Consider the following 22,347-nt stretch of genomic DNA (forward strand, 5'->3'; position numbering starts at 1 on the left):
CAAAAAATGTTTGAAATCAAATTAGAAATTGCTGACACAGAAGACACAGAAGACAAGTCAGCATCTGTGAAGAAGAACAATTACGAAGAAGGACCTGCACCCAAAAGTTTCCAGCTAACTCATAATAGCCTAGAAAAGGCACACAAGTGAGTACACACTACTTGTAAGCATCGGCGACAATAACCATTCTTATTAATGTAACACCTTACTGTACCATTTAGGCACATCACTACTTCTGATAATGGTAGCTTTAGTCCACAATTTGTCAAGAAAACATCAGTGAATATGTTCAACACTATACCCAAACTGCAACTCCTAGCCTCCCTTAAAATGTACACATTAATTCTAAAGCAGGTCAGAACTTTACCTTGCACTGCAGTTTAATTATGTTTCAAATACAACAATGACTACACTTCAAAAGGTACTTCATTGGCTGTGAAGTGCTTTAGAATCCAACAGGTTTGTTCGGAATCACTAGCGTTCGGAGCGCAGCTCCGTCATCAGGTGAGTGAGGAAGGAGCTGCACTCCGAAAGCTAGTGATTCCAAACAAACTTGTTGGACTTCAACCTGGTGTTGTAAGACTTCTTACTGTGCAACGCCAGCATCTCCACATCGTGCTTTGGAATGGCATGAGGCCATAAATAGTGCTATCTGAATGCAATTCTGTATTTTGGTGTATTAATTAGCTGAGCAATTTATTATTGAGCTTTTCGAAAGTTCACCCTGAAACAGTTTTGTTGAAAATGGTGACTCTGGTACAGAATGTTAATGTGCTACAAGATATAATGAACACACAAAGGCTCAAGTACAAGCCCAGTAAATGACATTGAAGATATTTGCAGACAATTACATGTCTGTTTTCACATCCCTGTTTGCAGAGAAATGTCACGGAGACCACTACCCTCTGTGTAAAACAGTTTTAGCATTAGCAATTCATGCTTGGCAAGTATAATAACATATTAGCCAGGGGAATACTGGTTAGCAAATATTCATTAGGACTCGATTTACTATTAAAAGGAAGAAATACTATGCTCCCATCATTGAAATGAAGCCAAGCCTAATACATTTTAATGAAGTGGAAATGGGCTGCTGTCAGCTCTAAGACGGACTTGTTCGTTTCAGGTTTTGTCAGTAATGTGAATGAGTAAATGCTACTAATGCGAATAATCTGTAGGGTCACTCTGAAAACTTCACTGCTCAAAATGCAATGAAAGACTTCATTAATTTTGAAATGCATTTAAAAAAAAAATTCAGCCTTGTCAGGTACAATTGAAAACATTTAGTGCAGCAAATTGTACAACATTACTTACCATGAATCCACCTTTCTCAATTCATTCATATTGTGCTCAACTGGAAGCATCCAGCTGCTCAGCGAAACAATCACTTTTCATTAGTAAAGCCTGCAGTACTAGGTAAACAAAGTGATTTGAACGCAGAGGCCTCATCCATTTCAAAGCAAACCAAGTGAAACATTTGAAACTCAACACCACAAAATCCCTTTTGCTATCATGTTAATTAAGGGCTTTTGAAAGCAGCGGCTCACACTGGCCTTGAGAAGGATAACTCCTGAAACTCCCTCTAATGCATTCCACCTCACACCCATTCTATCTTCCTGTAAAATGCTCCAGAATAACTGCCTCACTGACCAACAACCGCGGGATTCTCCGTCCCGCCAGTCGCGTTTTCCGGTGTGGCGCGGCCCCGCCGCCAACGGGATTCTCCGTTCCCGCAGCCGGCCAATGAAGTTTCCCATCATGGCTACCCCCAGGCCATCAGGAAACCCACAGGTGTAGGTGTGCTGCCGGCGATATCACACCTCTGCTTGACACCATCCAGAGGTTTGGTGAGGGCTTCCTCCGTGGAACATGGTGCTGTCTTCCTGGCAGCCATTCCTCCCTGACTGGAATTGGAACAGCTAGGGAGGTGTTTAAAAGGAGCGTCCCATTGATTACAGAGATTACATTTTCCCGGGATGAGCGAATCAGAGGCAAGCCACCACGAGCGCGGCGTGAGCTACTTGGGAGAAAACAAATTTTGTTATAAAGGCTGAATGTCCAGTTAGGATTCCTGCTGGCATTGGTGGTTTTCCCGTCAGGACCGACACTTTGAAAAAATATTGGAAAATTCCATCCAACATTTTGAATGCGTATGATTCTTCTTCAAAACTGGTTCCAGTCAATGGCGACCTGCAGGATGTTGATAATGGAAATGTGATGATGCCATTGAGGGCCAAGCGAAAGTGGATAGACTTCCTTTTGTTGCAGATGGTCATTGCTTGCTGCAACTGTTACTTGCGACCAAGCCTGAATGTTAGATTGCTGCATACAGGCATGGACTATGTCTTGTTATGATCTTGGCATAGCATAAGCGGCTTCCTTGATGTGCACTCTGACATAGGAAGGTTCAGACCTGGAGATAACTTCAACACGTTTATTGAACTATTTACAATTCTCCTACTCGGGTTCGCCACTACTGTTAATCCTTCTGTAGCTACTCAGACGGACAAACCAGACTGCTACAATCCACTTGGTGGGTGTGATATTGAATCAACCCTGTGTCTGTACTCACTGAGTGTCTTCACTGGAAAGAGGAAGATCATGTGTGCCGTATCCTTTATATATGGGTTGGTGTAATGCCCCCCTGTGGTAGTGTCACTTCTGTGTGTATCGTGAATGCCCATTGGTCATGTCCTATCTAACTGACCTATTGGTTGAGTGCCTGTGTGTCATGTGTCTGGTGTTCCCTCTAGTGTCTAGTTAGTCTACATGTATTTACATTAACCCCTTGTGTATCTACAGTGATGCATATCACCACAGACTACTTCAGTATCTGTGTAATTGCAAATTGAACTGCACGCTGTGTAAACATCAGTGAACTTCCCCACATCTGACCTTGTTATGGAGAGAAATTAATTGATGAAGCAGCTGAAGATGGTTGAGCGGAGGACACTGCCTTGCAGTTGTGTTCTGGGGCTGAGATCATTGGCCTCCAACAACCATAACTCCCTTCCTTTGGACTAGGTGTGACTGCAGTCAATGAAGAGCTTTCCTTCTGATCTCCTTGACTTCAGATATAGTCGGACTCTTTGGTGTCACACTCAAGCTAATGCTGTTTTTTAATGTAAAGGGCAGTCACCCTCACCTCCCCTCTTGAATTCAGCTCTTTTGTCGCTGTTTGAATTAAGGCTATAATGAGGTCTGAAGCTGAGTGGGCCTGGTGGAATCCAAACTGAGGGTCTGTGAACAGAATATTGGTGAGTGTAGCACTGACAATGACACATTCCACCACTTTGCTGATAACTGAGTGCAGAAAGGTGGGACATTGATTGGTCAGATTGGATTTGTCCTGTTTATAATACCTGGTCAATATTTTACTTTGTTGAGCTGAGTGCAAGCTTGCAGCTGTACTGGAACAGCTTGATTAGCAGCATGGCTAGTTCTACAGCACTACAGTGGGATGTTTTTAGGAGCCATAGCATTTGTTGCAGCTAGTGCACTTAGTCATTTCTTGATGAAGTGCATGGTGTGAGGCTAAAGACTGGCCTCTGTGACTCTGGGCAAAGGCTAAAGGCTGGCTTCTGTGACTCTGGGCACTTCAGCAGGAGACTGAAATTGTTCATCCACTCAGAAAGTGTGCTGAAAGGTGGTTGAGAATGTTTCAGCCTTGTGTTTTGCACTCAGGTGCTGAGCATCATTGAGGATGGGGATGTTCATGAAGCCTCCTCCTCCGCTTATTTACTTAATTGTCCACCACAACTGGATGTGACAGCGGCACAGTAGCACAGTGGTTAGCACTGTTGCTTCTCAATGCCAGGTTGGATTCCCGGCTTGGGTCACTGTCCGTGTGGAGTCTGCACATTCTCCCTGTGTCTGCGTTGGTTTCCTCCAGGTGGTCCTGTTTCCTCCAAAAAGTCCCGAAAGACGTTCTGTTAGGTAATTTGGACATTCTGAATTCTCCCTCCGGGTACCCGAACAGGCGGCGGAATGTGACGACTAGGGGCTTTTCACAATAACTTCATTGCAGTGTTAATGTAAGCCTACTTGTGACAATAAAGATTATTACTAATGGAAATTTTCCTCTTTATCAAATCCATGCTTTTTGAGAGAGTACTGGATGTGGAAACGGGTACAGACTAGAAGGTCCATCTATGAGAAAAGGCAGATAAATTGAAAGGCAAACACTATAAGATACCCCATACATTCAGTTCGTCTCCTACCTATCCTTCATTTTCTTAGCTGAAATGTCAATATTCTGAGTAATAGTCCACAAAGGATGTCCTTTTGAGGTAGGTTTTTTTGATGTTTGCTATTTTGTATAATAATAAGGCATAGGAATTGGCATGTATTGTTACTTCATTAGCTGCAATCCTTAATGTGTTTGTGCATGCTTCTTTCCAGCAGGTTTGTGAACTGAGTTGCTTATTTTGATATCTTCCATTTCTGTACCACTTTTCAACTCTTTCAATGTAGTGCAATCCTTTCTCTGCAGGTCCAGAGGGTTGCAACCTTTTTATCTATCATCTTCCTCAGGAGTTTGGAGATGCTGAGCTCATGCAAATGTTCCTGCCTTTCGGTAATGTCATCTCCTCAAAAGTGTTTGTGGACCGAGCGACAAACCAAAGTAAATGCTTTGGTGGGTACAGATAAAAAAAAGTTCAATTGCTATTCTGTGAGAAGTGATTTTAAAAACTAGATTTTATGTCAACACACACTGAAATAATTATGTCTGAACAATGAGTCATTGCAAATTATGAAAGATTCTGCTCTTCTGTCAATTAACCTTTAACCTTTCCCCTCAGCAACTCAGCTAAGGCTTTAACGACCAATTTATTTTGCTGAGGGAAAAGGACTGGATTATATTTAACATTACAATATTCTTGCTTTGCTTTTAGATTACCAGAACTTCTTGTACGTAGATATGTAGAATACTGTATATCCTTGAATGGAACAAGGTCCTTGAATACTTTTGTACAAACAGTTGAAGGTTATAACTGAACAATTAGTCAAAACCCCATGAACAATCGATTATCTTCTGACTGAAAAACTGCTTTGGAACAAGCACAAATCTTCGCATGTAGTTGAACTTGAATGCTTTCGAGAACAAAACAGAACATGGGCTTTTCCACACGTGGGTCTGGATAATGATAGCCCTTGTTCTTTTTTGTTCTGTTTATCGTTTTCCAAAAATGACATGAAAGTTTGTAGCTGAGCCGTTTCCCTTTGCTATTGATCTGAAAAGGGTGGAGTAACTTTCATTTGGATTCAGCACAAATTTGACAGGAGGCTATTTTTTAAAAATGAAAGCTACTTCCCCAAGAGATGGCCTGAATCGATCATGCTTGATGTAGATGTAACGCCATTGACTTTTCTTCTTTTTAATGTGGTTGCTCCATATTTTTATTAACCTCAAAATCTGGGAAATGAATACTCCCAAAGTAAACAGATTGCCAAAATAAGCAGTTGAAAGGGATCCAGGTCATGTTGCTACTAGAATGTCTTTTGCACACACCAACTCTTCACGTCTTATTTTTTTCCTTGTGGTATTTTTGTGCTGCCTCCAACAAACCTATTAGTTACACTTGAGATAAATGTCTGTTCTGTAAAATACAGTCAGTTGGTTGTATTCAAGGAAATCAGATATCTATTGATTAAGTTAACCTGTATACAGTGGAACTCAAATTAGAACACCTAAAAGATGCAATAATTTTGATGCAGATGATAAACAAATGACTTAAAATAATGTTTGGAACTTCCAGAAGATCCTAAACGGGATCAAAGGCTGTAAGTGGGTCCCACTGTAAACACCTCGACCAATTTAATGACCTAATTAATGGAACATCAAGTACATTTTGTAGCATTGCAAATATTCTGACCTACTATGCTGTGTAAACATATTTAATGCAGAGAGGAATATAAATAAAAGATAACATCAAAATATTTCATAATTTATACTGTTTCATTAAAGTCAAAAGTGCTAAGCGTAGCATGTTGAGTAGTTGAATTCTAAAAGAAAAATCCGTACTCAATGATTTCCTTCACATTTCAAGTTGTATGTCTGTTAAACTGAGGAACAGAGATTTCAAACTGTCTTTTACTGTAATATGGGATTTCCAACACTTTTTTGTATATCATCATATGGTACACATGTCACTAATAAAAAAACAATGCAAAGATCTAAAGTCATTTCCAACAAATTAAATGTTCTATTGGTGTGTGCTGCGAGTCCTGAGTGCAAAGAAATGTAACCAAAGATGAAGGGTAATATCTGGCTTATGTGGCATTTTAAAACTTTATTCGATGGTCATTGCCATTATTCTCAAGAGAATTCCTTCAGACGTTGAACATGCCTGTGGCATTTAATGGGATATTGGACTTCCCTTCTCGTAAAAGTAAAGTGGGAATGTACTGTAATCAAAGTGTGATATCGTTAATTTTTTCCTGCTTTTTTTTTGTTCGCAAAGTAAGTACAATAATTCACACATGTCTAGTACTTTACCAATACATCTGTTACTCTTCATGGGGTCCCCTAAAGGATAAGACTGTATTTTCAACCCTTTAAGGACTAAAATTAGATTGCTGCAATAGATTTAAAAATTTTAAAAATTGATCACATTATGAATGAGGAATGAGATCTTATCCAATTCTCCATTTTATAACATACATGGGCCCAATGTGGTGATATTGCAATTGTTGAAAAGGTATTAGTATGTTTCAAATTAAAAGATTATTTCTATGGTTCTCAAAGGGTTATCATAGGATTCCAAATCAATGTCTGACATTTACAGTGTCTAAGAAACATGGAGTGCAGTTTGAATACGTAACTTAATTACAAAAGATTAGAATAATGGTTAAAAATTTCACATCAGCTGGATATTATCTGTTTATCTTGTAGGGGTGTGCAGTGACTTAACCTCAAATCTGACTGACTAACACACAGTGGTTTCCCTGGCACTGTTTCATTGAGGGCATTCCGTTATGCTTAGAGCGTTTCTTTACTTTATGTTAAAATTCTATGAAAGGCCTATAACATAGATTTTTAAATCATTGGCTTTCAGATTTAGGTCACTGGACCCTAAGGGGATCCAAGAGGGCTTTGAATGTCATCTGATTGTAGACCATCCGCTAGCAAATTCTGTACGCCTTTGCATTTGCTGCCAGGCCAGCATATTACTTCTGTTGGCATTGGCAGCCAACAAAGTCCATCAGATGTTGAGCCAGGGGCTCTTCCTGAGAGTATGTCAGAGTTTGCAACTAGTACATCAGATAGTTTGAAAACCACTGCCCCACAAATGCAGACTTATTTTATCTGTGTATTAGTTGATTTGAAAAGATGAGTATTTTTAATGAAAATTTTCTTCCTTTCTTGGTTAAAAAAAACTTCCAGCTGGAGAGTAGAGATGGTTTAAAATCAGTGGGTACGATCTATCGGCCTCACCGCTCCTGACACAGGAAGTGACAAAGTCAGTAAATCTCGCAAGAGGCCTCTCACGAGATTTATCAGCCTTGTCACGCCTCTCGAGATCTGACGAGATCTTGCAAGGCGTTGCAATCTGGATCCCACCCAATGACGGCAGGACCCAGATTTGCACATTCATGTAAGCAATTAATCCCACTTGAATATGGCTATGTGGATCTACCTAGAGCCTAACGATCTCGTCTTGGAGACGCTGAGCGTGCGCCACTGGTTTCCACAAATGTGGACCACGGGTACCGACACTTGGGGGTCTCCCAGGCAATCGGGGACTCCTGGCTGTTCGGCCTATGGGCAGGGTGGTACCCTGGTGCCCCCCCAATGCCACCCAGGCACAATGGCACTGCCAGCAGGGTACCCTGGCATGTCACCTGGGTGCCACACTGGCAGTGCCAGGGTGCCCAGATGGCACCGTGAAGCTGGCAGGAGTACTGCCTGGATGCCAGGATGGTGGAGCCCAGGTGGCATCATGCCCGGGTGTGCCCTGCCCTTATGAGGTGGGGCGTGTGCAGCTCGCTAACCCCCTTGTTGGGGCGTTGGGGGGAGTCCGGAAGCCACAATGCGGGGGTCTAGAGATTGGGGCACCATTTCAATCTCTTCCTGCACTGGCAAGCAGAGTGCTTTAGTGCAGGAAACTGGATTAAGTGCGGGATTGGCGGGGTGTGCCTCGCTAGGACCCAGAAATGAAGCAGAGTTCCGTTTAACAGCGGGGGCGTTCTTGGTGCTAGCACCACCAAGAAACACCCGGCTAAACGCGCTCGACGCGGGACTGTTTCATTTCCTTTAAATCGCACCCAGTATTTCGAAACAAACGCAGTGTTCTGGGTTCGACATTGGTAAAAGGGCATGAGTTAAATTAGGTTGGCTATCCCAGTATTTAACAAAGAACTGGACCTAATACTTCGATCAACGTGAACTCACTATTTCAATTTAGGACCTTTGCCATCAAATATTATAGCCATTAATAAATAGCTCACAGCACTGTTTATTTTGAGGTAATACCACATGAGATTTAAAGCCTTAGAATGCATAACTCTAGATTGCTGCCTGCTCCCAATTTTACAGATTATTTTATTTTAATAATCTACCAATCCCTATCCTCTCTTTTCCATGCTACAATAAATGGGGAAAACCGCCAATGGGAGCCCACATTCTAACTCTTTAATCAATCTCACATAAATTGATCTGTGGATGAAAAAAAAAGTGTTTCTGTGAAGCATGTTTATAAATACATTTGAATGGAGAGAATATTACCAATTGCATCAACCTGGTAGAGCAGTAACTTAGTTGATGCTAAAGTAAAATAGTACTTATAGCACTGTCATTGGGGTATTAGTAAGTGGATCACTCTCATATTCACTGTATTTACTAATGGCTTAGATGATGAGATAGAAAACCACATATCCAAATTTGCTGATGAAACAAAGAGCATTGTGAAGCATTGTAAGCAGTGTGGCTAGAAACATAAAATTAGTGAGAGGCACCAATAGATGAAGAGAACTTGCAAATAGACTTTGATATGGACAAATGTGAGATCATCTACTTTGAATCTGAAAAGGATTTTTAAAAAAAGAGTAATTTCTAAATGATGAAAACTAGAAGCCCAAAAAGACTAGAGAAGTATATGTTCATAGATCTTTACAATGTCATAAATTGGTCCAGGAAATCAAAAGAGCTAATGGATTGTTTGCCTTTATGTCTAAAGGATAAGAATAGAAGGGGTCAGAAGTCTAGGTTCAGCCATTCAAAGCCCTGGTGGAACACAGCTGCTCTTCTGGGCACATCTTAGACAGAATAGATTGGCCTTGGGGAAGTGTAGCATGCATTTACCAAAATTATATCTGGACCCCAAGGTTTAAAATACAAAAAGAGATTGCACAAACTAAGCTTGTATTCCTTATTTAAAATTAAAACAAATTAAGGGTTGATTGATCAAATATTTCAAGTTATTCAGAGGAACAGGTGGGGTTGATAGAGATAAACTATTTCCATTGGTCAGGGAATCTAGGAGCAGAGGCCATAGTCTAAAAGTTATAGCAAAACTTATAGAAGTAGAATTAGGAAATGCTTTGACACATTGGAACTGAAGATTTATAGGTTTTTGTGAACCAAAGGTATTATGGGATAAGGGGCAAAGGCAGTTATATGAAATTAATTTGGATATCGGCCATGATCTCATTGAATGGCAGATTAGGCTCAAAGGGCTAAATGGCATGCTCCTTTTGCTATGTGAGGTTGATATAGGTTCAGTTAACAAAGACCGATATAGACATATGTTCTCAAAATGATGGAATTGCACACCTATTACTATTAAACAAGTAACCACATAAGATTACTTTCTTGATATATATAATGACATTTCAATATTAATAGTCACAACTTACAAGAATTAAGAACAGAAGCATGCAAAGAGGAATGGCACTGACGATAGACCATATACAATCTCTCCAAGATTGTGTTCCACTTAGACGCATGACAGGAAGTCTTATTTCGATAAGCCCCAAAAATATTCTGGGCAATATCCAAATGCCATAGGAAAGATGAAGGAACTGGTTGTTGGATAGTCACTTCACTCTCACCTCTGACCCCCAATCTCAATTGTCTTTGGTCCTTATAACTGACATTTTGATGATCAGTCTATCACCAAATTTTCTTTCTAAGTATAACATTCTGGTGCTTCTAGATCCTCTTCTCATTTGGACTGCGTTGAGATCATGACTCATTTCACTTCCCCCTACTATAATTAGTTTTTTCGCAGGAACTTAAAACTATGGAACAGTTTTACCTCCTAATTGCTATATCTAAAATTACCTATCTTTTCCTTTACACGGTGTACCTTCAGTGGTGTCCTACAGGTGGGCCTTGCAGTTCCATTTTCTCAATATCCTCACTTCCCCATACATCAGTTACAGCTTTCAACACTTTGCAGTTCACACAGAGGGAGCAACAAAGAACCACTGTGGCCCACTGAAAATTATAAGCATATAGGACAGAAGCCGATGGTTATGTGGAACATCAATCTCGCATAGTTTGGTGGAAAATGTACGGCCTTAGCATTGAATATTGGCTGCAAGGTATATCAGTCATAGTACAACTACGTAACCACACCTAATGTAAGTACTGGCAACATTTACATTTACATTTTCCCTGATACCTGTTCCATTATGCTACTTTTTCATCAGAACCAGAAAGTCAATATGGGAAGTACAGGAAGTAGTTTGGTGTGCACAGGGCCATTTTCAGTATTCTGCACAAAGAAAAGTCATCCAATTGTTTCTTGAACCAATATATGTGGCCTGTTTAACATGGCCTTCCAGGGTATGTTTTTCCATCAGTCTATTGCACTTGATGTGAAAGGCTCAGCCAAACCTCCCATAAATTTTTAATTCTTAATGTGCATCTTTTGGTGTTTGACCCCTTCACCATAATGAACAACATATTTTGATCTATTTTGTCAGTTCTCCTAATAATCCTGCAGAGTTTGAGTACATCACCTTAAAGTTCCTTTTCCAGAGACAGCATAGCTTATTAATTAATTTCTTATTCCCCTGCAATCCTCCTTGTTTTGTGCTGTTGAAAGACAATGATCTGCGGGATTCTCTGTTGGCAGGATCCTCCGTCCCGCTGGAAGTGTACCCATACCCACGGGTTTCCCGATGACGTGGAGAGGCCCACAATGGGAAACCCCTCCGTTCCCGTGCTGGAAAACGGGCTGGCAGGACTGAGAATCCCGCGATATGAGTATCTGACTCCATAGGGGTGCTGGGCAATGTTTGATAGAGGGACAATATATTCTCTTGGTTGTTTTAAGAGAAACTTATCGGAGCCTTGCCCATTGGCAGTACGTTGTGAAAATTGTGGTATATGCTTCCAACAATTGTGAAATCATTACGATTTCATATAAATCCTGTATGGGAGTGATTTTAACTTAACCTATACAGCAGACAACTGATGGGATCTGATCTGGTGTCCATTTTGCACTGAGCCCAGTTTCATTTTCCATTGACGTTGAATCATCATGGTCTAAAGCAAGTGGCCAATTGAATTCCATTCGATTCCCAATGGCCTTTTTAGATTAAAATTACAAGACCTCATTCCTCTTTCCTGCCAGTTAAGCATCATAAGATATTGGCACAATAATAACTTGGAGCTAAGAACAGATGGTGAGGAGATAATTTTAGGCAGGAAATCTAGAAATCAGGGTTTCTCACAGGTCCTGCTGCACTGAAAGCGGGACCTATTTTAAATTGTTTTCAACGGGTCTCTGGCCTGTTAGGCTGACTGTCTGTTCGGCTGGAAAGCAGGCCAGCAGCAGATGTCAGCTTAGTCCAACGTTATGGTTGGTTGGCCGGGGGAGGGTGGGGAGAGGGGGGGGTGGGGGGGGTGGAATCTGACACTGTGGGAGGGTAAAGATAGGGGCTCCTATCACTGGGTGTTTGAAGGGTAAGATTATTGCATCAGAGGGAAGGACTCCTGCTTCTCTTTGCCCATAGACAGTGCAATGAAAACATTACCTCGTAAATCTGATCATTCTTGCCTCTTTCCATCTGCTGGTAGTCCCATGATCCAGAAATCGCAGTCTTCAGGTGTTAAAATGCAAACTTGGGTTAAAATGAAGGCATGCAGCCATCTTAAAAGTTTAGTGACCAGCCTACTTACTGAGAACAGATTGCTTGGTTGCCCTTCAAAAATCCAACCTCTTGATTTGATTTGATTTATTATTATCTCATGTATTAGTATACAGTGAAAAGTATTGTTTCTTGAATGCTGTACAAACAATGCATACCGTACATAGGGAAGGAAGGAGAGACTGGGTCTCTCCTCTTGGGTTAGGGGTCAGGTCAAATACAGGTTGGGGTCATATTTCCTAATTTTATTTTTACTTTTAATGTCCCATTCATCCTGGGAAGTTAAGATTATTCTCTCTGGTTTTTCAAAAAGGAATCAAAGACCATTCTCTATCCATGCTTCATAGTGTTTAGCACAATGCCAAGTCCATTACACTAATACGTCAAGTCCTGCATTAATGCTACAATATATCATGGTCAATTTCTGATTTTTGTAAAAAGTCATTAAAAACTCATAAAAATAGAAATGTTGTAGTCCCATATTGCAAGAAATTTCATTTGTCTTTTGTTGCACATGCAATTTTCTTGTCAGTCTTTATTTAATATTACATTTTCTGATAATCCATTTGCACTAGCTGTGTATGTCAAGCATCAGAATGTCAGCTAGATTAATGCAATAGATCAACTTCTACTCTGATATACTATAACTATTAAGATAATATAGGGTTAGTGATAAATATTATTTGGATTAATAAGCATTTGCACATTACCTTTAAATTGTATTTTTTTACCAAGTGATTCATAAAAATTCCAGCACACAAGAATGCCATTTGGTCCATTCTGCCTGTGTTGGTGCTTCCTCCTCCAAAAGAGCTATTAGGTTTAATCCCAACTCCCTGCTCTTTGTTGATGCTATTCAATATTTTTCTTTAAGTATGTATTCCTTCTTAACTCAGCTTCAATTGCCACTTGCAGTGATGCAGTTCAAATTCCAATAACCCCATATAATAGAAACATTCTTCCAACCTCCTGCTTTATACTACCCCTTAATCATTTTTATTTTAAGCAATGCGAGAGAGGTTTGTGTTACAAATAAGCATCACACTTCCTCTTCGCAGTATAAATTTCAGGAATGGAGAGCTCAATGCATACTGTACCAGCAGCTCTCCCAGAGATCTGTAAGCATGGTATTTCATCAGCTTGAAATATTTAACTAACTATAATAATCCATTTCCTATCACAATAGAGTTTGTTTTAATAATAGTTAATAGAATAGTCAAGAATAGGAAAGTATAAAAGCTAGAAATCAGAATAAAAAGAGAAATTGATAGAAGCAGACAGCAGAGGAAATAAATGGTAATATTTTGAAATCAGAGTTGTAACCTTTCTTATCCTTTCCCAGTTGCTGGCAAACTTGCTGTATTTCCAGCATTTATTGTTTTACTTCAAGAATAGACAATGGCCAAAGATTGCTGCCAGCACTCATTCCGTTAATGCATAAAAAGCTTGCTGTCTCTATCATTTCAACCAAAATATTATCCGCCAGGTTAAGGCGTCCTTTAAAATAACAGAAATAATTTTTAATGAGCATGTTAAGTGTTTATGGTATATCATCACTAGCTTTAATTTACATTCTAAGGTCTCTTAAGGTTGAAACACAAGATTGAAAGGATTGGTTATTAGAATTTGAAAGAGGAAAAAATCACTGCCAGCAAGATAGGGGAGAATAAGTTATTTTGATTAATATTGTACATGTTATTTTAATAAAACACCATTGTGGTTATTTTTGTATTTTAATCAACAAAATTGATTTAACCTGAAATGTACTGCCCTCATTATCACCTCTGTTAAGAGTTCTACTGATTTAAAAGTTGTTCATAAATGCCCTTACTGATCAGAGATCATTATGTCAATTTGGAATGGCAACTTTCCACTCCAGTCATACCTTTGTTCTGATCCATTCCTAATCTAGTGAGAACTGTTGCAGCTTATGTAACAGGTGTCAGCAAAGCTGCAAGATGGGGAGAAATATCACTGGCCAAATCTATTGCAAAGTCATTCAGTTTCAGCAAAGAAAATCTTAAGAAAGAATATAGCCAACTTGATTAGAAACGCCAAAGACAGGACTATGGAGGGGTGTCCAAAATCCAAATAATTCCTTGCCGGGCAGTTCAGCACATCCAACATTACCCCAGGACAAGGCTTTACTGTGTATCAAAAATAAGATCTGTGGCCAAGTGGCTTTGATTGATCTTTGATTTCTCACCATTAGAGAAGTCCATTATGTGCATTCTGAACAGTCTGTAGGATTTATCTGCATTTTCACCAGAAATAGGAATTGTGCTATCAAGTCTGGTTAATTATTGCTTGACGCTTTAAATGGTGTCATGAACATCTTTATGCGGGCTGCACGGTGGCACAGTGGTTAGCAGTGCTGCCTACGGCGCTGAGCACCCGGGTTCAAATCCCAGCCTTGGGTCACTGTCCGTGTGGAGTTTGCACATTCTCCTCGTGTCTCCTCGTGGAAGGTTTCGCCTCCGCACCCCAAAGATGTGCAGGTTAGGTGGATTGGCCATGCTAAATGCCCCTTCATTAAAAAAAATAATTGTGTACTCTACATTAAAAAAAAATGAACATCTTTATGCGAGAAGCATTTCATTGTAAAAATACGCAATGAAGAGAAACAAAGATTTTAGAAGCAATTGTGCACACAGGTTTGAAGAATGTGGTGTGACTTCAAAACAGGTTACAAATGGTGCATTCAATCCCATTTGGAGTTTTCAGCGTTTTAGCCGCTCTAACTGTGTTGCCATTCTTGCTTTGGTGTTTATCGTTTAACAGTTGCTTAACTAAATAACAAGAATTGAGAATAGGGCAATAATATCTGGCTCCAACACAATTTCCATGCGTGAATCAATCTGAAAACGTCATGGCAAAGTGATCCTATAAAGCTCAGCCTGTTTCAAATACAGGGTGAACAAGTCCAGATTGGTCCTATCATTGTTCCATGTTACAATTGATGTGCTTCCGGGGCCTACCTTGAGTAGAGTACTGATCGATTTCCACATGAATAACTGGCATTCCTCTAAAAATAAATGGGAAGTTAAACAATGTACTATTTGCTGCTATTCCACGAACAGCTAATGTGTTAATTGATCATTCTACAGTTTACAAAAAGTAGTTATTAAAAAAATACTGGGACTGAAAAATTCATTGGCATGATGCCTGTCTTGCACCTAGATGACCCATGTTGTGAGTGGTGTGCACACACACACATTACACAGCAGGAGTATGATGGCCGCCATATTGTTAAAGGTTTGAGCGTGGGAATCCAGGGTCCAATGTGCAATAATAATGGCCCAGGGCCTCCTGATGCTTGCACCACTGGAATGCTGCATCTACCGCTTTGAATGAATTTTACATAATAAATGTGCCAGGAAATTTTGGCAGGAGTGAGTTAAGCCATGACATAATTTCCCAAGACTTTTTGCTGCACTCTGCTCATACATTGATTTGTATAGGTGTGCACCATTACATCACCTACACCACCACCACCATCCACCAGACAAATCAATGGCAATTGCAAATTTCCCTGATTTGCACCCTCTCCTGTTGCAGATGCTTAGCGTTCAATTTTAACCTCCTGACCTGCTCACACAAGGAGGCCTAACAGCACACCAGAAGCTGAGAATTTCAGCAGCTCGCTTGTCAATTGCTATTTGGTGCAGCCTTCATTTACGTTTGATTTTTGGTCTTCCCCCACCGACTGGAATGAGTTGGCATGGTGACGACCTGTGTCAGCCTATTTCAGCTCATCAACGTAAGGATAGGCGTTGAGGTATGCTAAAGGTTTGCAGATAAAGGTGGAGGCGCAATGAAGCAAGGCACCACCATGCTTCAGCAATGAGTCTTTGGACGCAATGCTGTAGGATATAGGGGCTCACAGGAAGGTTTCGCTCCCTGCAGCCAGGAGGAAGAAGACTGCCTCCAAGAACAAGCAGATGGGTTGGAAATGGCTGAAGAAGTTGGTAGCAGGAACATGGTGCCACACTCCTGGATACAGTGTTCAATGTCCAATCAGGGCAGGAAAACTGATGGCATGGCATATTCAACTATATTCTGACGTGCATCTAATCCCAACTCCCCTCGTTCAGCCTTCCTATGGCTTCTCCTGCATATCACTACTCAGAGCATACACCTTATAGATGCATCCATTCCTCTCTGCTGGGCACCTCGTCACATCCCCATCTGGCCAGCCACCGCTGACACTCACCCTCATCTCATTCTCATGTGAAACCTGCCCAAAACCCGCAGCAACCCTCCTCCAATGACATCCTTCCATTCTGTCAAAACATTCAATTTCTTACTCTCATTGCTCTCTGCTTCCTCTCCTTGCAAGTGAAGTGAGCAAGAACACCAGGTAGAGGAGGAAAACCAGAGGTGGTCCTCCTGTCATCACCACCTTTATGGATACGGAGGAGAAATTACTGGAGGAAGCTGTGTCTCAGCATGACTGGATGTGGGTCTCCCATCTGCCAGGTGAGTATTAAATACCACACAACCACTTGACATGCAACATTCACTCATGTTGACTTGTTGTCAGCAAGCTATGAAATATGATAATGTGCACAATGATAACTTCGAATCGTCTCACCTTGTCAGTTCTAATTCGTGTCTTTCATCTCCTACAGGGCCTTTAAGCATCCCTTGGGAGGTGGTTTGGAGGAGGATGAAGACTTCTCAGAGGAGGTCACTCTCTATGAGGGTGTGCCATCACAGGATTCATGCACACTGTCTACAATGGCTCAGCTATACACTCTACAAGTGAACGGGAGTAGATCATGAAGACAGGTACAGCAGTGGAGAGTCCATGTTGGAGGTGCAGGAAGCTCCAAGACTCTTCTCAGCTGGATACAGATTCGGACCCTTGGGCCATCGATGAAGATGATATTCTGGAGCAGTAGCAGAAACGTGTGAGGTCCTAACAGCAGAAACATAGGGAGACAATATAGGCTCAATTGTACAACTTTGACGGGAGTACAGAAGCAGAGCGGCATTAGAGTTCAAGTGCAGAATTCTCTGAAGGTGGCCCCGCAAGTTAATACAGTTGTTAAGAAGGCTTGTAGGATCCTTTCGTTTATAAATAGGGGCATAGAGTATAAAAGCAAGATAGTGATGCTGCACCTCCACAAATCACTGGGCACCTTATTTAAGGAAGGATATTAAAGCCCTAGAGAAAGTGCAGAGGAGATTTAATAGAATTATACCAGGAGTGAGGAATTTTAGCTACAAGGAAAGATTGGAGAAATTGGGCTTGTTTCCCTTGGAGCAGAGAAGGTTAAGGTGAGGTGTTCAAAATTATGAACAATTTTGACAGAATAAAGAAAGATATTTTGTTTCCACTAGATGGTAAGTCAGTGACTATGGGTCACAATTTCAAGATAGTCAGCAAGAGAGCTGGAAGTGAGAAAAGGAGAAACTTCTTTACTCAGAGAGTTGTTGGGATTTGGAATGCGCTACCTGGGAGGCGGTGGAGGCGGATTCCATTGGAGGTTTCAAAAGAGAACTGGATATATATTTGAAAGTGATGAATATAGAGGCTACGGAATTAGGGCTGGGGAATGTGTCTTGCTCTTTCGGGAGCCGGTGCAGTTATGATGGGCCGAGTGGCCTCCCTCTGCGCTGCAAAACTTTATGATTCTGCCACAATGACTGAGTTCCCCCCCCCCCCCCCCCCACCCCCCGCACAGATGCAAATGGATCGTCTTGGGTGGGTCTCGCCGGGCCCCTCCCTGCCTCCAAAACCCAGAGGACCGCCCAACAGTATCTGAGCAGTGTCGGGACATGAGCAGCCGTCGTCTAGCTCTGCTGAAATGCCACAAGGATAACTCTATTTCGGAGTAGTAAAAAAAAGAAGTTAAAGGATTTACTGCAGCAGAAGGGGATTCAGTTGTAGTATGGAACTGTGATAAACTATTACATTTCTGTTCATGTTCATTCATCATACAATTTATTTTGTTGCTCCATTGCCTGCGACCTTCCAAATGGCCTTCTGACCTGTGAAGAATGGTAGGACATGAATTCAAAACCAGAATGGGTGTCTGTGAAATGGATGAATTGTGGGACTCCTGGGGATGCTCACTAATGTTCCCTCAAACTTCTATTCACCACCCTCGGATGGCGTCTTGCAGCATGCAGATCTACTAAGATTGTTGCATGGCACAGAATACTTGAGAATATTTCCAGCTGCTCCCAATGTGTCAGATTCTGGAATGCATCGTGGCAGCACACCCATACAACTTAGAGGAAACATTGGTGCCCAATGGATTCATATTTAATGTGCCAGGTGGCTGAACTGCCTCAGTTTAACTGAATCGTGCCTGGATCAGCCCTCCCAGGCATGGCAGCTATGTGGACAGGATTCTGTGGCCTCCCCACACCGTTGGTCAGCAGTGAGATCTCTTGGTCTCACCACTGTCAAATGGATTTTCCATTGAATCGACTCCATGCCATCGGGAAACCCACAGAAGGGATGCGCGGTCGGCAGGACCGGAAGGTCCCGCTTGTGGAAACAGCCAGGAGATCTCGCCCGTGGGCAACTGCACACCCAACTGCACCACCTCAGATACAAAGATGCACCTTCCATTACCTGGAGCTCCAGGTGTGCAGTGCAAGGAGCTGTGAACCACAAGCATTCTGGAAACAATTTAATGGTAGGACAACAGAGTCCTGTGTCGACTCGTTTCGCAGGGTGTTTCCCGACATTTGCAGCGCTGAGAATTACGCTACTATTAAATGGTTCTTTTCTTTGGGCCTCAGCAAGGAAGGCCTTGTCCACGCTTGTTGAGACCAGTGCTAAATGGCGCCGGCTCGGGGTCTCCGAGGCAAGGGGATTCGATCCTAGGTGCTGGGTAGATATGGTGTGGGCTACTACTCACTTCAATGTGCAAATATGAGGCCTGCCCAGATTGTGATGCTGCACAAGATCCCATTAGATCTCATGAGCTGGTAAATCCCACAAGAGGCCTCTCGTGAGATTTACCAGCTACGTTCTGTCCTGGGTTGGATGCAGCATGGCCGTCAGATCGTGCCACCTGACCAGTGCCCTCTGCCCTCAGATCAGTCCCAGGTTCCCAAACTGCATCTTCAACATCCTGAATTCTTGCCCAATTACAATGCTGCTTCACATATGGCTTATCTTATACCTTTCCTGGTCATCAGTTCCTGGACTGCTCATAGGTATCCATTAGCCAAGTTTTCAGAAGGAATCATCCACTGACTCTACTTCACGATGTGAGTGTCTCTGGGAAACATCACTGGGGCAGAATGAACATATCATGGTAGCTTTGTGGGAATCTTGCCCAGATATCCATGATGATCTTCCGGTGGTTGCAGGGAGCTGTACATTGATGGAGTAGAACCCCTTTTGGTTGATTAAGTCTCCCAAATGATCTGGGACTTCCCTCTGGGAGTACCTTCATTGCTACACATGAGAAGTCAATGATTTCCTGCACCAATGGAATCCTGCCAGAGCTGCAATTGCCCGTTCCTTCTGTGTGGGCACATCAGTTGTGAAACATGTATAAATGCCAGGCCTGATAAACATGGCATCCGTAACTCGCGGACAGCAGATTGTGAGATTCAACAAATATCAGCTGCAAATGCTGGGAGGCACAAGAGGGCATGAAGTTAAAATCTACGGTGATCTTGACTTTTGGCAATGTATGCCCAATTGGCCCACTTGGCAGGAAATCTTCTTCCAGGAGTCTGAAAATGTCAGTGACTGTCTTTCAGGAAACTCTGAGCTTACTGAGGTGCTGATGCTCAGCCATGTCCGGGAAGCTTATCTTCTGACTGTTTACCTGTGTTGGGGGTCCCACCTCCTGTGAGCTGGAGTTCTGTGTTCAGGCTCTCGCTCCTGTGGAGCAGCAAGTTGTTGACGAGAATGCAGCTGCTGCTGTCCTTGTTCCTCATCTGAGGTCCAAGATTGAGCAGCAGGAGCGGATCCCGTGTGGATCTAAAGGTTGACAGCTGGGAAGTGCAGATCAATCAATGCAGACTCTAAGGTTGTAGGAATGACCTCCAAAGCAATGAAAGCATATTCTCACAAGTTTTGTCAGAAAAGATCTTTCTCCAAGACCGGGAAAGAGGTGTCAGATCTCAGTAATTACCTGTCACTTTATCAGGCAACTCAAATCACATTCTCTGCACTCCTTGTTTTACCTGATGAGTTGCTAGATGCCCAGGCAACCTGTGCACTCTCAGGTACAGACAGAATTCAGGGTTGCAAGAGGTGATAATTAACACTTTACCTGTTTAAACTACCGAAACACCATTCCTACAGGGCTTCCCACATGCTACAGATCACACTCAGGTTAAAGGTGAAAGTCAGCACTTTTCAGCATTTTTCTCATACCGCTCACTCAAAACCCTATGCACATTGACAGGTTAAATGTCCCCTCTTACACAGCAAAATAATGGCACAGGTGGATGCATTTAAATTGATGATTTCAACATTCGTAATTAGGCCGCAGGCTCATTGAGTAATTCCTTTGAGATGCAGGCATCTGTCAAGCCTCCTCATTGATCTCCTTTGGCAGTGATACCAGCACTAGCATTCAGGTAGGTCATGGGACACCACCACAAGGGTGGGGGGGGGGCACAAGGGCAGAATTTCAATGGCCCTCAGCCACGCTGGAGCCAGACTGAGCATTTCTGTTCCTTCTGAATACACGTTGAGGTAATTTTTAAAATAAATATTAATTGACGCATTGGCAGCTTCCTCAAGTGCCTTTAAGAACCACTTGTGAGGCCATATCAGAAACTGTGTGGAGTCCGCCTAATGCATGCTCTGCTCAGATTCCAACCAACTTCAGAGACGCATTCTTAAATAGATATTAGACTCCACATGCCCGGGACCCAACGCCTTGATATGGCTGCCGCCAGGGATGCTATGGGCTGGTTTAGCTCTCTTGGTTTGGCAGCTGGTTCATGATGCAGAGCAAGGCCAGCAGCATGGATTCAATTCCCATACCGGCTGAGGTTATTCATGAAGGTCCCGCCTTCTCAACTTTTCCCAGCTCTTGAGGTGTGGGGATCATCAAGTTAAACCACCCCTCAAAGGGGAAAGCAGCCGATGTTCATCTGGGGCTATGGTGACTTTACTCTCACCAGGGGAGCTTGAATTTCACCTGAACCAACATGGTAACTTAGAATATTCCAGGTAACCAAGTATAGTTGTTGAGTTGTCCATTCTCAAACATTTTGCTCTAAGTGATTAAGTTCAGCATTATGAAACAATTTGAAATTTGGATTATATGACTTGGTTCATGTCTATATGTTGATCTGCTCAGGAGATGTAGTTGGGGGCTGGATTAGCTCAGTTTGCTGGACAGCTGGTTCCTGATGGAAAGCGAGGCCAACAGTGTGGGTTCTATTCCCATAGTGGCTGAGGTTATTCATGAAGGTCCCACCTTCTCAATCTTGCCCCTCACCTGAGGTGCGGTGATCCTCAGGGTAAATCACCATCAGTCAGCTCTCCCCCTCAAAGGGGAAAGTAGCCTCTGGTCACCTGTGACTACAGCAACTTTTAATAAGATTTAGGGGAAGTAAGTTATTGCAACACCACCTTTGAAGTCCTTGATTTCTCATGTTGCCCACTGCAGAGCATTCAAATTAATTTTACAGACAAATAACAAATAAATTCACAACAGGGAGGTTGGACATGATGGCAGAAGTTACGTCATAACATTATTGTCATTCTTTTTGAGTGTCTTTGTGATATTCCTACATATTGTGGCCAGAGAAAATCATTACTCATTGTGAACATAATGTTTGAAAGTATGTTGCAAATCCTGTCTGATTCTAAACCAATGAGAATCTCCATATTAGCTGTACAAGTGTCACATTAATATAGCGTACTTTTAATACAACTACTCAGTGAAGTATCAAAGTTAGTTGCGGTTGATTTCACAATATTTTGCCTGTCTGAAGATTTAATTCAATTCTGTTCTTATTTTAGTATGAATTCTAGTCAGCTAGCCAATTAAACAGTGTGCAAATTCACATGCACAAAACAGAACTTTAAATACAAAATATGAGACAGTCAGCCTCCAGAGATTAGATTGCACATAAGGCAATAGTAAAAGTAATAGTGTTCACTATTAATCGCCTCTAACTGTAACAATGATCCTATGTGTTTTTTAACGAGCTGTGAGGTTAAGGTCTTCATTTAAAAATATTGTTCTATTAGAATTACAGGCAAGCGGAAGATTGGTTGGCTTATGATAACTAGGCATGTGAGATTAC

General features: G+C 41.9%; 1 protein-coding gene across 18 annotated transcripts in view; it reads left to right on the top strand.

Annotated features, from left to right (window-relative positions):
* Nucleotides 1–22,347, top strand: part of celf4 (CUGBP, Elav-like family member 4) — a 1,331,379-nt gene that overhangs the window by 1,280,572 nt on the left and 28,460 nt on the right. For all 18 annotated transcript variants that reach the window (XR_005459940.1, XM_038790659.1, XM_038790661.1 and 15 more), the window contains one exon: nucleotides 4,490–4,633. Coding sequence is in view for 17 of the 18 variants with exons in the window: in XM_038790659.1 (XP_038646587.1) it covers nucleotides 4,490–4,633 (144 nt within the window). In the remaining variant the exon portion in view is untranslated. The remainder of the gene's footprint in view (nucleotides 1–4,489; nucleotides 4,634–22,347) is intronic.

The sequence above is a fragment of the Scyliorhinus canicula genome, chromosome 3 (assembly GCF_902713615.1).
Source record: "Scyliorhinus canicula chromosome 3, sScyCan1.1, whole genome shotgun sequence".
Lineage (NCBI taxonomy): Eukaryota > Metazoa > Chordata > Chondrichthyes > Carcharhiniformes > Scyliorhinidae > Scyliorhinus > Scyliorhinus canicula.